The sequence below is a fragment of the Pyrgilauda ruficollis genome, unplaced genomic scaffold (assembly GCF_017590135.1).
Source record: "Pyrgilauda ruficollis isolate IOZ18807 unplaced genomic scaffold, ASM1759013v1 scaffold94, whole genome shotgun sequence".
Lineage (NCBI taxonomy): Eukaryota > Metazoa > Chordata > Aves > Passeriformes > Passeridae > Pyrgilauda > Pyrgilauda ruficollis.
The window spans coordinates 1,008,133-1,024,941 of NW_024531488.1; the positions used below are offsets into that span (position 1 = coordinate 1,008,133).

At 36.2% G+C, this 16,809-nt stretch overlaps 1 protein-coding gene across 1 annotated transcript in view; it reads left to right on the forward strand.

Annotated features, from left to right (window-relative positions):
- Nucleotides 1–16,809, forward strand: part of MCTP1 (multiple C2 and transmembrane domain containing 1) — a 211,744-nt gene that overhangs the window by 69,664 nt on the left and 125,271 nt on the right. The window contains exons 6-7 of the mRNA XM_041489448.1: nt 5,731–5,769; nt 16,196–16,366. Coding sequence (XP_041345382.1) covers nt 5,731–5,769; nt 16,196–16,366 — 210 coding nt within the window. The remainder of the gene's footprint in view (nt 1–5,730; nt 5,770–16,195; nt 16,367–16,809) is intronic.

Below are 16,809 nucleotides of genomic sequence, written 5' to 3' on the forward strand. Positions count from 1 at the left end.
TCTGAGTCAGGTTGTACTTGCCTTGCTTTTACAAGTTGCTTTGACACTATCCTGCCATAATCCTAAATCATACAACATAGAAACACTGTATTTTTATGTGGTATACCATTATGTGGACAGCACAAGTTTCCTTTCTTCATCATACAGAGAGGGTAGCTACTGTGCTGCCTCCTGTTGTCTCCTATTATACCAAGTGTTCCAGGAGTTTAGAGGTGAGAAAGTGAAACGAAGACTCTACAGTGTAAGTTTTTCATATGGGTGTTCATAAATTAGCAACTGAATGTTGAAAGTATTGGGAGACTGTAGAGATGCTGGTTAGCAAGTTTTTTTATATCCAACTGATTGGTTATAATAGGATGAAGAATTGGGTTTATGTTATTACATATTTCATTATTAGTTTTTTTAATTTAACTCAAGTCACCAAATTTTCTTCCCATTTAAACTGTTATGTAGAACTTCAGTCTGAAAATGCCCAAGATTCTGATTAAGAATCAGATGCCTAATCTGAAGCTTAATATTTATTGGAAACCAGTCTTCCCAAGATATGGATCACAGAGCAGTTCTGGTGAAGTTGCAATGAAGTCAGAGAATTTGTGTCCCAATGCAGGGAAGATGACCTACAAAATTAGTATGTAATTGCTGTATGTTTAATGTATTAAGGGTTTAATAGTGCAAGACTCAATTAGCTTTTTTCAGTTATTACATGTCCTTATTTATTTATTAGCTTTTATTTACTCTTGAAGGAGCAGGTATATTACAAAATCTATGGCTCCAGTTGAACTGTCATTTTTGGCTAGTTTTGAAAGGTTTTGTAATAATGAGGACATTTTTATTGAAGTGAAAGGGATTGAGGTCAATATATTTTCAAATGTTGTGTTAGAGGATTAAGACTAATTCTTGTCTACTCTTAAAAATGTGCAACATATAAAGCAGCACTAAAAGCAACTCCCATATTCCCATCAATCAAACAGTAGTACACTGCTTGATTGATGCTCCCCTTCTACTTGGATATCTCTATACAGGTAGTAATTTGAGTGTCCTTGAAACATATAGATAAAAACCTGAGCACTTTTAAGCGTGCATTTGTGACTGATGCGTGAAGACACAGATACACTGTCTCTTCACATCATGTGCAGTGTTTTCCTGTCATTGCAAATTTCCTTAAATCCTGTTGGTTTGATATCCCTATGTAGCATACCTTTCAAAAATTAATTTTCTGAATAGGTTTTATTTTGCTCAGGTGATAACTCTTACATTGCTTGCAATTGAGAGTTGCAAGTAATTATGTAATTAGGGTAATACTTTACCTCTTTACATGACGTGTGTGTTGTTATACATAAATGGTGTTAAATTGTAAAGCTGAAGATTACAGAAATTGTGTGGAAGTACTTAAATTGCAGTTACTATAATTTATATGTTTAAAATGAGAGTGTTTATTAAGACCATGGGGGAAATACAAAAACAGAACAGCTTTAAATAAGAAGTGTTAGAATTCCCATACAACCACAGAAACCACATGGTGTTTTGATCCTGTATTTTGGGCAGGTCTCTAGCCATATTTCAAATTGAGCCGTTTAAAACAAGACTTACTGTTTGTGATGTGTTGTTTGGTAACTTTTTGATGTAGATTATACTTTCCAAAGAGATCCTTTCACTGCCTGAAATGCAGCGAGGCTGTGTTGGAGGTCATGCACTGATGTGCAGGTAAAGGAAAAGTCTTCTGAAGATGTGTTTTTGGAGGACAGGTCTCACAAAGCATTTTATTGGCGTTTCAAAATAATGTGGCTGTATATTACAGGAAAATGCATCCTCTCACACTGCCTGAGAAATATTGATGCTTCTGGAGGATAAAATACTCCAAGTGCAAGTTTGAAATTAAATGTGACAAATTCAGAGGCCTAGCGTATTGCCACCTGTCTGTGAGACAGGTATTATTGCAAATGATTTTAAAAATAAGCAGCCAGTTTGACACAGTAATAGATTGTTTTGGATGAAAACTTGAGGTGTGAAAAAAAGTGATGGAGGTATTTGGTCCATTCAGGAGCATTTTTTTCCTTATGTTTCTGAAAACAATTCTGATGAAATTAATGTTTTATGTATAATGACTGATGAGATGATCTTGAGAGTTACAGCTGGAAAGCCCCATTTCCTCAGATCAAAATATTACATTTTGGGATTCAGATATCAATGAAGAATATTAACATAAATATACAATCATATAGCTGTATGTAAAACTATGTTACCCTGACTAGGAAGGAGGATTATTTATTTTTGAGTCCTGATGTACTGTGAAAAGCAGTGCTTAAGTAGTTTAGAATTGTTTTTTTTCAGTAGAAGATATTGGACATAATTTCAATCATAAAGAGATTCAGTAAACCAGTTTAATAAATAAGGACACATTATTTTATTTTTGTGGTACATTTTATTTGAAGAAAATGCAGAAATAGCCTGCAGTTATTGAATACTATTGTAAGAGTATGGGCAGATAAACAAATCAAAATTTCTAAAAAATCTTGTCTATATCTTTGCCATTTGCTACCTGGTGCTTGTCCTAAAGGCATTAAAATGTGAATATTTAAAGTAATAATCTTGTAATGGCTCTTGAAACTATGTACATATATAGAAGGATAGCATATCTAAAGTTAGTAGAAGTCATATTCTTTTGATTTTTGACTTCCGAAGCCAATTGATTTGTTGGGATTTATGAAAAATCATAAATCATGAATCAAAATTGATTAATGAATTATCTCTATATGACTATAAAAATTGGAAAGTTTTTAGTGTTCAAGGGAAGTTTAATCTATTTCCAGCCTAACACAATAAGTTGAAGTAGCGCTAGTTCCAGCAATTAATTTGTGTTTGCTTTGTCCTGTTTAGCACTACTTGTCCTTTGCATTAATGCCTCATTTCGGTTTTACTGTTTGGGAGCACAGATATCTTAGCTAACCAGTGCAAACTAAAAAGATGTAAAATAAATAAATATGAGAAAAGTATGTCTATATAAAAATGCTGAAACCTGTTAGCTCTAAAAATTTGTTAATTTTAACTCTATTAATAAAAACAATGTGGTTATGATGTACTTTCTGTATTTTTCATTAATTTCTTCTTTTGATGACCAATTTAAGAGAAGTCAAAAGTAGCAACTGATATTTTTTCTTAAACCTACTCCAACAAAGCTTGTCTTGTTACTTTAATTCTGACAGTGTTTATTTTTGGATACATGTGGTGCTGTGTGTGACAGTGTGCTGTTTGTGATTTCATGCATGTGTACAGGCTTCCAGGAGATTCTGTCTGGTGTTCTAGTCATGGGTGCCGCAATGCATGTGAGTTTTTCTGGCTCTTTTTCCATCAGCATTTGGTACACAGATTCCACCACTGGAAAACCTGCAGTAAGCAAGTTCTTCAGAGCTGCATGGCACCCATTTCTTCACTACCACAGCTGTTCCCTACCTGGGTCTTAACTGGCAGTTTTCAGCTATAGGGAATGACAAAGTTGATAGCTTGATAAGAAGCCTTGCTGGGGACCAGCAGTGACTGGGGACAGCTGTTCAACACTGCCAGCAACATAACAAACAAAGAAAATGGAAAAAATGGAAACATATAAGTTCTACTTGGATATTGTTATTTATTGAGATTAAAGTTCAAGGCATTGGTTTTCTCCTAAAACAATCTCTCTCAAATGATGCTTAGGGTTTTTTTTGCTTAATATAGAACTATTAACATTAATGTGCTGTCAGTTTGCTTGCTGTCTTAAATAATATCTTGCATTATTTATTTATTTGCCAGAGGGACATTAACATAATAGAGAAAAACTCCAGCAATAGACTCAAAGTATGGAATATTTTCAGATTAATAAATACCATGTAGATCATCCATGCTGATCTGCCCTATGATATATATTTATTTCATTGGCTTTTAAGGATGGTTGTTATGGCTTCAGCTTATCCTGTTTTAGCTGATAATGATGCCATTTACTCAGTAAGGGTGGTCATTCCTTTCTGTAGCTACTACACAAACTGAACTACTCAGAGCTGAAAGAGTCATCGAGTGGTTTGGTTTGGAAGAGAGTTTAAAGATCATTTAGTTTCACTCTAGATCAGGTTGCTCAGGGCCCCATCAGGTTGCTCAGGGCCCCATCCAACCTGGCCAGGAACACTTGCAGGAATAGTGCAGCCACAACTTCCTTGGCTAACAAATTCCAATGCCTCACCACCCTCATAGTGAAGAATTTCTTCCTAGTATCTAATCTAAACCTGTGTAGTAAATTCAGCTGTCAGGACTTCCTCTGTTCCTTGCTCACAGCCTGGTCTGAAGCACAGTGAAGCTGAGTTTGTGCTCTGACCAGTAGCTATGTAGGATTCAGAAACGGCAAGGAAAGGAGGGGCTGTGCTGTGTTGAACAGGACCCAGGAACTCAGATTTTCTTCAGGGCCTGCCGTGAGCCTCAAGCTGTTAAATACTTACATGCCTCTCTAGAAAAGTTAGTTAAATGGCATTCTCTAGCTTAATAAAACATTTAGTATCTTTTCCAAAGCCACAGTGCTACAATTATTATTAACTTACTGCAGAGTGCTTAGGATTTAACTGTCCATAGCAATTTAAAAAGTTTCCTCAGTGGCCAGTTATTTTTCGTCTCACAAAAAACTATGTCTATTTGAAAAATTCTGGGTATTTCAGAAATAAAACCCCACACACATTTTCTCTCATTTTATTTTTTTCACCAAAATATAATTTAATTTCTTAGCAAGGAAAATATTTTAATTTCAAAATGTATTTCAGTTATCTGAAAAAGCAAGTGTTTTTGAAATAATTAATAAAAATTTTAAATTATGTTTGTTTTTTTACAGCAAAAGTTTCAGTAGAAATTAATGGCCTTTGATTTATTCCTGCGTGGTATCAGTAACAGGCTGATAAACCTTATTAAGTTGGATAAACTAATTTCTTTGCCTTTCCACAGAAATGCTTTAAGCAACAATTGTGTTTACAGATAAACCTTCCACAACCTACTTGACCATAATGTCTCTTTTATTTAATTATTAGGAATCTGTCACAGGTACTTTGGCTCAGTGTACTTTGGTACAGTGCCAAGGTTTTACAGATTGTCTAGGTAACGGGACAGGGAAACTGAGGTTTGGTTTTTTAAAGGAGTGGAGGTATAGTTAATTTTTTTTTCTATTTCATGTATGTAATTATCAAACCAAAGAACTATTTTTACTGCTGTGAAATGAGCAGGCAGTGATAACCTTAAGGATGTTATGATAGATTCATGCAATCAAAAGAGTCTCATGCAGGTTTTCTCTTTTGTGGCTACACCTGTGAGTAAATCAGTAGTATTCAAAAAGGTTGGAGTACTTTGTTATTAAGAATTAATAAATAAATATTCATATATCAGTCAGAATTGAAATCACTATCTATCATGGCATAATTATTTATTTTCATTTTTTAATCTAGTTCTTTCTGTCTTTTCTATTTTTTCTTTCTTGCAAGTTTATGTAATGCATTGTGTCCAGAAATGAGACACTCATAAGACCCAGAAAAGTATGCCTGGGTGTGCACAGGGCTGCTACTTGTCTGGATTTATTTCAGTCTTGTGTGTATCTGTTGCTGGAGTGTACATGCTGCTGCTTCAGTCGTAGTGGTGGTTAAATGTGAATTGCCCTGTTTGAGACTGTTGGCCCCCTTTTCTGTATTGCAGAGAAAAGGTAATAAAAATCCTCTATTTTATTTTCAGACAATGCTGATGAGGAAGAGTTGGAAAAGATCAAGTAAGGTAACTTTGTAACTTTTAGCATGTGGTCTTCTAGCTGGTGGCGTTGTTTATTTGTTTGGTTTTTTTAGAACAACTATGATTTCTTCCAAGCATGCCATATGGTACTGGAAACTTCTGGCACAGGATTTATTGCCCTTTCAAATGTGTTTTAATGACAGTGTTTTTTGTTTCACTAGATAAACATCATGGTATAGTTCAGCTTTTAATATAATCATGAAACCTTTCATCTTTGTCACAGCACTTTAACCTATCTGGAAGCCATCTAGTAACTTCTTATAAGTGGCCAACATGTCCTGATTCTTTTTCTAAAACCTTTAATTTCTCAAGTGTAAACAATCTCCCGTTTTAATGTGAACAAAGAATTCATGCCAAAGAGTATCTTTTATTTTCCTCTTATGTACTTCTCTTACTGATCTGTGTTTTTGTGTGCAAAGTTTTCACAGTGAAGTTTCTTAAAGACAAATTTCCCTTATCTCTGGTTGTGCACAGGTGGCAGTCATAGCCAGGCCTTATGAGAGCATAGTGGACTCCACTTCATAGAGCTCTTTAGAGCTCTTCAAGCTTTTCCCCTCTTAGGAGTTATGGATGTGATAAAAATGGAGTAGTGTGTGCTGTTTTCCACAAGAGAAATACTGAGAGTTTGACTGAGAGTAGTGGAATTTTCTACCTTTTTTTCCAATTTTTTACTATTTTTCTTCTCTCTGTATTGATAAAAAGAGTGTATTTACTGCCTAAAGTGAGTGAATTAAAATTTCGCAGAGACCTGAGCTAGTGAGGTTGATAGCCTTTACCATGTAAAGGTGTTAAGATGAGGAAAAAAAACCAACTATGTGGGGTGATTCACTGATTTTGTTAAATGATTTACTCTTCTAGCATATTGATACACAGCTTTAAATAGGAGGTTATTAGTAAACAGTGTAGTATATGGTGCTCATTTGACAAATATTTGCACTTTTTTAGACCTATTTGTATTTTCAACCTTAAAACATAAAAGAGAGCAGTGTTCATAATTCTTGGGTTATGGATGGGTTTTTCACACAGTCTGCTTATGGGATGCAGGACAATACTCAGTCTATTTCCTTTGCGAAATATATGAAACTAAGATAATGGTGAAGTGATGGTATGTAGATTTTTGATTCTCATGTGGTTCATGTAACTATGAGAAATATCTAAGATGCTCAAAGAAGAGATAAGGAGGAGCTGTGAGAATGTTGAGGGGTAGAACTGGTTTGCATCATGTAAGTGATGTGTTAACTCCTGATGTGCTGACTATTTTGGGTAGCATGTTGTCTGCATTGCAAACTGACAAAACTGTGAGCTTCAATAATTCTGAATGAACAGCACAGTGTGAGAGCTGGGAATTCTTTAAAGATCTTCAAGTGAGTTATTTATCCCTGTTCTGCTTTGTTACATTCGTTGGATAGCATTTCATTCAGTAGTTGGCATTTTTGCAAACTGGCATATAAGAATATTTGGCAAAAAGTGAATGTATGGTTAAAACATTGCATTTTTTTCTATGTTTGTCTTAGCTGAAGTCATATTTTGACCTAGAGGTGTAATGCATGTACAATATCTTACATGCATTGCTGTGTTCATGATTTACATATAGAAGTATGTCAGTTAAAACACAGGAGATAATTTGCCTTGTGGATCTATTCCAGCATTCCAAATCTGCTCTCAGCAAAACAAATAAAAAAATCTTCTGTTTACAAAGAATTAATTCAAAAGACTTATTGTTCCCTGGGGTATAGGGTAATCAATATTAAATAAGGCTCTTATTTCATTTGCAGATTTAAAAAAAGGTGTCTAAAAGCAGGTACATAATCCCATTAGGTAATAGAGAAAGTGCCCTTTTTGAGACTGTTCTTCATCAGGAAATGTTTGTCTTGTGCTTCTGAGAGCTGAGAAAAAAAGCTGAATGTTAGAATTTTTTTAAGATACCATTATAAAATTTCCTAAACTTAATTTTGGGTCTGTCTAGACTTTATGTACACCTCTAATAGATTAATTTGTTTTTACATGTTATGGTACTGTTCTTTGCTTTTTAAAGTTTGTCCTTGAAGCCTACATTCTTTGGTAACATAGGTAGCTTGAAGTTAAGGCGTAGCAATGCAGATCACTATGGTGTGGCTTGTGTTCATGAACTGCATGCCTAGCTCATGTTTCCTACATGACTATTACTATTTAAACAAAGCTATTTCAGTGAAGACAATACCTTTTAGCCAGAGCATATGGAGAGAGAGCTCTGTCAGAAACATCCATTTCACTGAAAATTGCTTTATTCTGAATAAGAGTCTACTTTTTCCATTTTCACATCTGTGGGAGAATTGCTATTAAATTGAGTTTGAGCATGATCAGACACCATGTTAAATTTCTTAGATTGACTCATTAAGGAAACACCAGGAAAACTTTGTAAATGCTTTAATTTGTCTAATTAAACAAATGGTTTAGCAGTTTTAGCGAACATATTATGGGAAAAATATATGTAAGATTTATCTGCTATGCCCTCTCAAGTAACATCATCCCAGTAAAGCCTGGAGGAAAAGGTAATATGTCTTCTTCTCTTCTATCCTTTCTTCTGTTTCATAACTTCAATGGTAGCTTAGAACTGAGACCACTAGAAAGTACTAAAATATAACAATACTGTAATTTATACTATTAATATGTGATGATTGTTTCTGAGTGACATTGATTAGTTAGAATGAAATGTCCATTCTTGCCACAAATGAAGATAAATTAGTATGTTTTGTAACATGTATAAACCAAGATAAAAATACATTGTCATCCCAAAGTCATCAAATCACAGTGTAGTTTGGGTTGCAAGGGACCTCAAAGACCATCTAGTTCAACCCCTGTGCAGGGACACATCCCATTTTACCTGGTTGCTCAGAGCCTCGTCCAATATGGCCTTGAATACTTCCAGGGATGGGGCATCCACAGCTTTTCTGCACAACCTGCTCCAGTCCCTCGCCACCCTCACAGTCAAAAATTTCATCCTAATACTCAAGTATCAAGCTACCTTCTGTCAGTTTGAAGCTATTTTTCCTTGTCCTATCACTGCATTCCCTTGTCAAAAGTGTCTCTTCAGCTCTTTTGTAGCCCCTTTGGGTACTGGAAAGGGCTCTAAGCTCTCTCCAGATGCTTCTCCACGCTGAACAACCTCAGCTCTCACACTCTGTCTTCTCCAACCCTCTGAGCATCTTTGTGGCCTGCTCTGTACCCAGTCCAATAGGTCCATGTCCTTATATTGAGAATCTCAGAGCTGAATCCAGTACTTCAGCTGGGGTCACAACAGAGGAGAACAGAGTACAGGACGAGAATCACCTCCTTTGACCTGCTGACCATACTTCCCTCAATGCAGCCCAGAGGGTCATCTGTGTCCTGGGCTACAGCAGCGCATGAGAAGGTCACGTGGAGCTGCTTATCCACAACTCCCCTCAAGACCTTCCTTCTCCTCAGGGCTGCTCTCATTCCATTCTCTGCCGAGCCTAAAACTGTGCTTGTCTTAGCCCTTAGATCAAGGCAAGAATATTGCACTTTGCTTTGTTGAACTCCATGAGATTTTTATGGGCCCCCTCAGTCACAACTGAGAAGCTGCTTCTGATTAGTTGCAATTGGGGATGAAAGTGTATATTTACTACCTAAAGCAAGTGAATTAAAGTGTTTTTTCTTTGCATTTAGTTAGCTATATATCCTTTAATTCCGCTTTAGAAACTTTTGCACATACTTTTAAACTGAAAAATAGAATTTAAGAACATTTTTAACAAGAATGAATTGTTAAATGAGTGGCTTTCAGCTCTGAACTGCTGACTGTTTTTAAAATTTATTTTAGAAGCTTTTCCAAAAGTATGTGTGTTCCAGTTGCACAAACTAAATTTCCAAAACCTATGGCCTTAAAAACTGGTGGTTTTATGCCCAACTCAAAATACTTAACCAGTAATTTTGGGTCTGTTTAGACTTTGTGTACACTTCTAATAGATTAATTTATTTTTACATGTTATGGCACTGTTCTTTGCCACTTTCTGTGGCTCCTGATTTGCATTTTCCTAATATCAAAATGAATTTTTTCTGTTTTAAAATTGAAACAAAATGCTTGTCTACTGGAGTGAGATGTCTCTTGAGAAGACAATAAAATTGGAAACAGCAAATCTTGGTATAAGTATTGCATGGACAAACCATAGAGTTGTATGATATTTCTTAATTGGAGGAATTTACAGTTGGTTCAATCTTTCAACCAGAATCTCTGACCCAAAACTCTAACGAATTTCAGAATACATGGTAGAATTACTGCATTGTGGGTTCTTTGAAGAATCTTTTAGGACTGAGAAAAACATTTGTGTTTTCTAAGCCATGAGGTTCTAGATATCAGTTTAGCAGCTGTAAATAGTGCTTGAAGGAAAGCAACTATAAATAAAAAGTAATGGAAATAAAAACCAGTCAGAATAGATAGGCCTGTTTGGTAGACATCTAATTATAAAAATCATGCAAATATTTGGCGAAGCTTATATTTGTATTAATTGTGTGTGAGTGATAACAGCTGATCCAGCTAAGAATAAAAACAGCAGAGGAGCATTTTGCCATGGGGGTTTCATTCCTACATTTCCAAAAGTGTGGGAAGTTTCCATCAAGTATTGGTTGACACTCTTTTTTGTATCAGGTCCATATCAGCTTTGGGACTCTGGTGACGTTGGCTATCCCAGACAATAACAGGATCATCAGAAGACCTGTTGACTTTCACATGCTGCAGCCACAATTTCCAAGGGGAGTTACTGGAACAAAGAATGGAGGTGGTTAGGACTATGCTGGCACAGCCTCTCTGCAACGTGCTTCTGCACACTGTTGTCCTGTATAAATGTTTTCATGCTGTTACAGAATAGCCAAGTCACAGTGAGTGCCACAGTCTGCGTGATACTACACCTGAGCTGCATCCAGCAAGTACACTTAAGTAGAATGCCAAATTATTCAATTTAGAAAACTACAAAAATATATGAAACACTACAAAAATATGAGTTGTTATTACAAAAATTATAGTGTCATGATAGCATTGCTGTACAGAAGCAGTATTGGGATGTTTGTGCAAACTCCATAAACCAGACTTAACGTGACAGTTAAAACACTCAGGGTGTAGGGCAGTGTAAATTTCTCCACTGTAGAAATTTTTATTAGCTTCACCTAGAATTAGAAGAGCCTAAAACCTAAAATTTAGTTGATAAAAAGTTAAGGAAAACATTATTTCGCATTGCAATAATTATCAGTACCAGTCCATTTAGAAAACTTCCTCTAGTTACAATGAGGAAAAAATAGGAAGGAATTATGATGAACCCATTGAAGGCATTTCTGTAGCTCATTGTCTATAATGCTGGTGAATTCAAATCATGTTTTCCATTTATATTTGCCTATAGTAGAAGGAGAATGAGAAATCACTTGTAATGCAAAGTGTTCTCTCAGAACCTGAAAAGGCTGACTGAGGACACAGGCTGACCACAACCTCTTTTCCCCTCACCAAACACTCTTCAGGAAACACACAGCTGGATCTCAAGGTTTGAGAAGGTCTACTTCTTAACATTCTTGACTGCAGCTATTACATATTGTAATGTGTAATGTTATAAGTTTAGAACTCCAGTATAATCAGAAAACCATGTGGGGATATTTTAAATTATTACTTTATATAATTTGCATTGTGATAATGTAAAAATATTTCAATCCAGTTCAAACTCTGTTCTGACACACGTGTAAGAACTACATAGAGAAGACTTTTCAGGTAGTATTTTTTGTCACTTCTAATATAGGAAAAGCACTGCAAATGCATGTGACTGTCTCTTGATTTTTTCATTGTTTTGTAGATAAAGCTAGCAGTTGTATCTACTGAAATTCTCAATCTTTATTTTACATTGTTTATCCAAAGTCTGTGAGCATCCTAGAAACTGGGGGGAGAGGAATTCTCTTTACATGAATTTACATGAATTTACAGCAGGAATTTGCAACACTGACTTTGAATCACTTTGCTGTATTTCTATATCTGTGCTCTGTTAAGTGGTGGAGAGAAGTATTTTTCTTTTCTATATTTTTTCACTACTTTCTTGATTGATATTTCTTTGAGCTTTGAAACCAAAGTTACTTTTTGGATTGAAGTGCCTCTGCAGGTCATATAAGTGCATTATTGATTTGCTTTTTAAAAAAATTAGTAAGTTTTTGGTAGACTTTTCTATTTCTGTCTATTGTATCCCAGAACTCAGAGGAGCTGTGTGTCTTAGGGGTGCATGTAATAAGGAGGAGATTTAATAAAAGCAGAGTCTGTTTGTACACGCACATACCTGTGAGAAAGGTGGTACTTTGCAGGGCATGAGGGCTGATCAATGACGAAATGAAATTGGGCTGTGAGAAGACAGTGTGTGGGGTTTCTCCCACTTGACATGGACTAAAGTTTCAGAGGACACTTAGCTACCCAAAGATAAACAAAAATATGAGGGGATTTTCAAAAATACAAACAAAGTGCATCTCTTCTTTTGACGAAAATAACAACAGCTCATCAACAATGTGGTATTGATTATCCTGGGATCAATGCCCAGATTCTGACTAAGCCTTGTTGGTTTCCCATCCTTTAATGTTATCCAGAAATACCTGAACGCATACAGAATATTAAGTCATGTTTATTAGATCATCTCTCAGTTCTGACATTTGGATAGCTGTATTAATCACATCTAGCTGAGGGTGCAGTTCTGTCAGAAGGTTCTTTTTCTGCCCCTAGCTCACCCACTGCATCACATTTCCACAGAATAGGTGGAACACAAGTAAAAACTGTGTTTTTTCACATAAGAAAGTGCTGGGTTTGCTTGCTGTTTATTAAGCATTAAAGCAGTGTGTAGATATGAAAATATGTGGGTTTTTCTTTCACAGGTAGCCTTGAGCGTCCTTTGGCATGAAAGACTCCTTTTCAGAAGTCAAATTTAAATTTCGTTTTGGAAAAAGAGACAGGGAGAAAACTTCATTGCATGCAGGCTGCACTTACCCACCATCCCCTCTCTTTGGGGGTTCAGGACATGTCAGATGGGAGTCACTACGCCTGTATCCTGCACAAAAATGTGAATAATGTAAACAATAGTCCTACATTAATGACGGTTGTGGACTGAGATTTTGATCTTGCTTCTTTCCAAATTGTGACATTTTATACGAAATTTGTAAATTCCCACCTATTTACAGACAAATGAAAAGCTGTGCAGTTTCTTCTTTTTTTTTCCTGTTTGTGGCACAAGAGTGAATCTAGGCTGCAATACTCACTACATGCTTTCTGAGGGAAACAAGTTGCCTAAGGATAAGTCTTGAGAAACAGTCCTTCAAAGGAGAAATTGAGAAAGATACATGCTTATTTCATTATTTTATTCTCATTGTTACCTTTCTGAATTTGTATCTCACTGTGGGCTGGATTTTACAGGTTTCTTAGATACCTAAATGTACCTAGAAATGTGCCTGTCTCACACTGTGAAATTAAATTCATAAGGAAAGAATGTGAAAATCAGTCTTACTTTCCCTTTTTTTTTCAGCTGTCTTTTTGTCATATTTGACTTGAAATCTGAACATTCTTTTTCTGTTTTTCTTCCTACAAGAATCATTATATGAAAAAAGAGGTTATGTTAGTAAATTATCTGTAATTTCTGAGAATAAGTGGGGTTTTGACTGGAAGAAAAGCGTGTTGGATTCTCTTCAGTCTTGCTTAGAAACAAGAAAAGTGCCAGCTGGGAGTTATTCTTGTTGGAGAAGGCCACATAGACTATGATTTTCATGTCCAGGAAATCTCAATGCTGTAGCTTCAGTGAGCTATGCTCTGACTCTTTCAATACCTCTCCCTTTTGCTGTTCCATGTGTCTGTGTATTACCAATAAATACAGAAACAAGCACTGCTGTGGTCTGCATTCAATACGTTGAGGAAGAAAGAGCCACAACCAACCAATACCTCTTTTTAGCAGCTGTCTGCTTTTCTTCCATCATGGCAAGACATAGTCTCTGGAACTTCAGTGTCAGTCAAGATTCTGCTAGGGTCTGCATAAAGCTTTGATTGTCCTTGTCTGCAAGATGTGGCTGTGACCTGGAAGGGCTTCCTCCTGCACCACATGAACTCTTGTTCTCCAGCCTCCTGCCTGACTCTTGTAAACTCCTGTCTGACCTGTCTGTCATTTTACACCCAGCTCTTGGTCATCTAGATCTTACCTTGCTACCTTGTATGGAAATTACCTCCACTGATGAAACTCCTGACTGGTCAGAAAAAAAAATCAATCTTGCTTGATGATGGGGCAGATCTAGTGCAGCAAATTGTTATAAGAGCTGCTGAAAATAACAAATTTAGGTCAAGTATACTCTCTAAATTTTGCACTGTCTCACTGATTAAGAAGTAGAGAGCTATGTAGTGTGCTTAAGATTTACTTCAAAAGAGTTGTAAATGCAAGCTCATGATAGACTTCTGGAAATCATATAGATACCCATTCAGCTCTTAAAACACTCCCAAGAACTGTATATTCTTTGCAGAAGAAGTCTCAACCACTGGTTACATCCCAATATTAAATACCTTCCTAAGCATGTCTGGTCTTCTTTCTGTATCTCTCATCATCTTGTGTTCAGGGCAGAGCCAGTTATTAACCAGTCTTTGTTTTGCTCTAAGCCTTCTAAGAAACTGGAACAATAAAAAAATTTACCACTTCTTTACAAATCAAGTTATTGGCAATGTTGACAGTATGTCCTCAATGAGAGGTGTATTTGTGCTGAGAAAAAGTTTATATAATTCTCCCAAGTTATAAATGAAATCTCTTCTGGAAACTGATTTTCCCAATTCTGCCCTAATTTTTGTAAAGGGTCTGCTATCTGATGTCCCACTGCTGCTACATGTTGCAGGTTAAGTTCAAGATTATTCCACACACATTTCCTTGTTTGTCTTTGTAGAAACAGCAAGTTCGTGAAAAGTTTCTCTGCAGTCAAATCCTTCACTTCAGGAAGAGAAACCTTTAATAAATAGTGAAATATTTTGAGAATAGCCATAATACTTGGAGTGAATAACCATTAGAAAACACAAATGCGTGCCAAAAAATACCTGAAATACTTCAAAAAGTATGTTAATCATATTTGCTCCAAGCCCAGTGGCCACAGTTCTCATGTCTATTCTCTCTGGAGCCTGGGTGAGTGTGATTATAATCCAGTCTGATCTCTATCATTGTCTCTGGGTAATAGAGTAAAACCCCTGTCCTGGGCACCTGCATAGCTGTAGCCATCCAGCTGAGTTTACTGTCTAAAAGACTAAAACCAAACCTGCACTGAAACCCTCTTACAGAGATAGTGGAGGTCTGTGAGGGATGAAGCCAGGCATACAAGGCCTGCATGTGTGCAGGTTGCTGAGCCCACAAAGCCTTTGTTTCTCAAATTACATTACATAATAAAGTTATAGTTACAGCAGAGTATACATGCAGTCTTCCTTTATTTGATTCCTAGAGAAAATAATTTGCAAGTTAAAATATAGTTTAGCTATGTAGTGTTCTGATTATAGATAAGGTAGCATTTAATGAATAAAGTTTCAGAATAGAAGGGAGAGCCTTTACCAACATTGCTTCTTGGACGCACTCAAGGCACATTTGTCTTCCGTAGGAGTGCAAAAGGGATTCCCCAGTTCTGGTACCTTGTACCCACTGTAGCTCAGAGCAAACTGGAAATGATCTTAAGTTACTCAAGTTTATATCCTCCTGCTCTCAAACCTCCAATGGAGTTCATTGACGAAAGTTGTAGTTGCCTGGTTTATGTGTGTGAATCTTATTTTAACTCCCAGAATCAGTGGCTGAGGGTTCACAAGTCCACAAGCCTCTAGACAATTCTGAACAGAGGTTTTGTTCTTTCCAAACTCTTGAACTTACATGCTGGTACTCAATTCATGTTTCTGAGGATACCACATCATTTCAGAGGCAGAGATAGAGGAGTTCATTGAATTATTTTTCCTTGATACATATTTCTCATGGTGGGTTTATATTATGTAATTCTAACGGAAGGTTATATTCTCAACAGGGCTTTATGTTTAAAAATATGAAGCTTGTTCAAGTTCATTCAATCTATGCTACTAATAGAAGAGAATTTCTAACATTTCTTTTTATTCTATCAGCAGAAGAAGAAGTGAAGCAGAAAGAAACCCCTTTTTTAAAAATGAACCTTTCTTTGGGCAGTATTTGTTCTGCTTGTTTCTGCAAATGCAGCATATGACATTTCCCATGTAATTGTCGCAATTTTATTACTCTCCAAATAATTATTTGCAATATAGTTTGCATATGTATTGTCCAAATAGCTTCAAAATGTCTTAGTGGTTGATTTATTTCATAGTTACATGAAACAGAACATTAAAAGCAGGGGAAATTTTTGGAATTGTGTTAACTATATCTATTATTTTGTTTCCATAAAGTTTCAGACCCAGAGCTTACGTCTCTCAGACCTGCACAGAAAGTCTCAGTTATGGAGAGGGATAGTTAGTGTTACCTTAATAGAAGGTCGTGAACTTAAGGCGATGGATGCAAATGGGCTCAGCGATCCTTATGTGAAGTTTCGTTTGGGGCATCAGAAGTACAAGAGCAAGGTAATTTTAGATGTAACCAAAATTTTTTTAAATGCTTTGTTCCTGTTTGGTGTTTTTAGCTTGTATGACTTTCAATGGTGATGAAGATTTATTGTTGTAATAATTACCTGTCAGTGCCCCTGGACCTTTGTTTAAATGTTTCTTTTTGTTTCTTTATAAACAAAAGTAGTACTAGATGGGAAAATATGTTGCACTGAAAAATGTGAGTTTGCAGGGGGACATACCTAATGTTCCATACAGGAGTTGTATTGGCTTTTATTTCCTGTGACGGGTCATTCATGGCAGGGAGGGGATGCAGAGTGATTCTGATAAGGTCTGCCTGGCTTGATACTGGGTGCCTCTTTGGACCTTTTGCATTGTCTTATCCTCAAACCATGTCATGTTCATAAGCTCACTTTCCTCTTCATGTCCTTAACAACAAGTTTCATTAAAGTTTTCTTCAT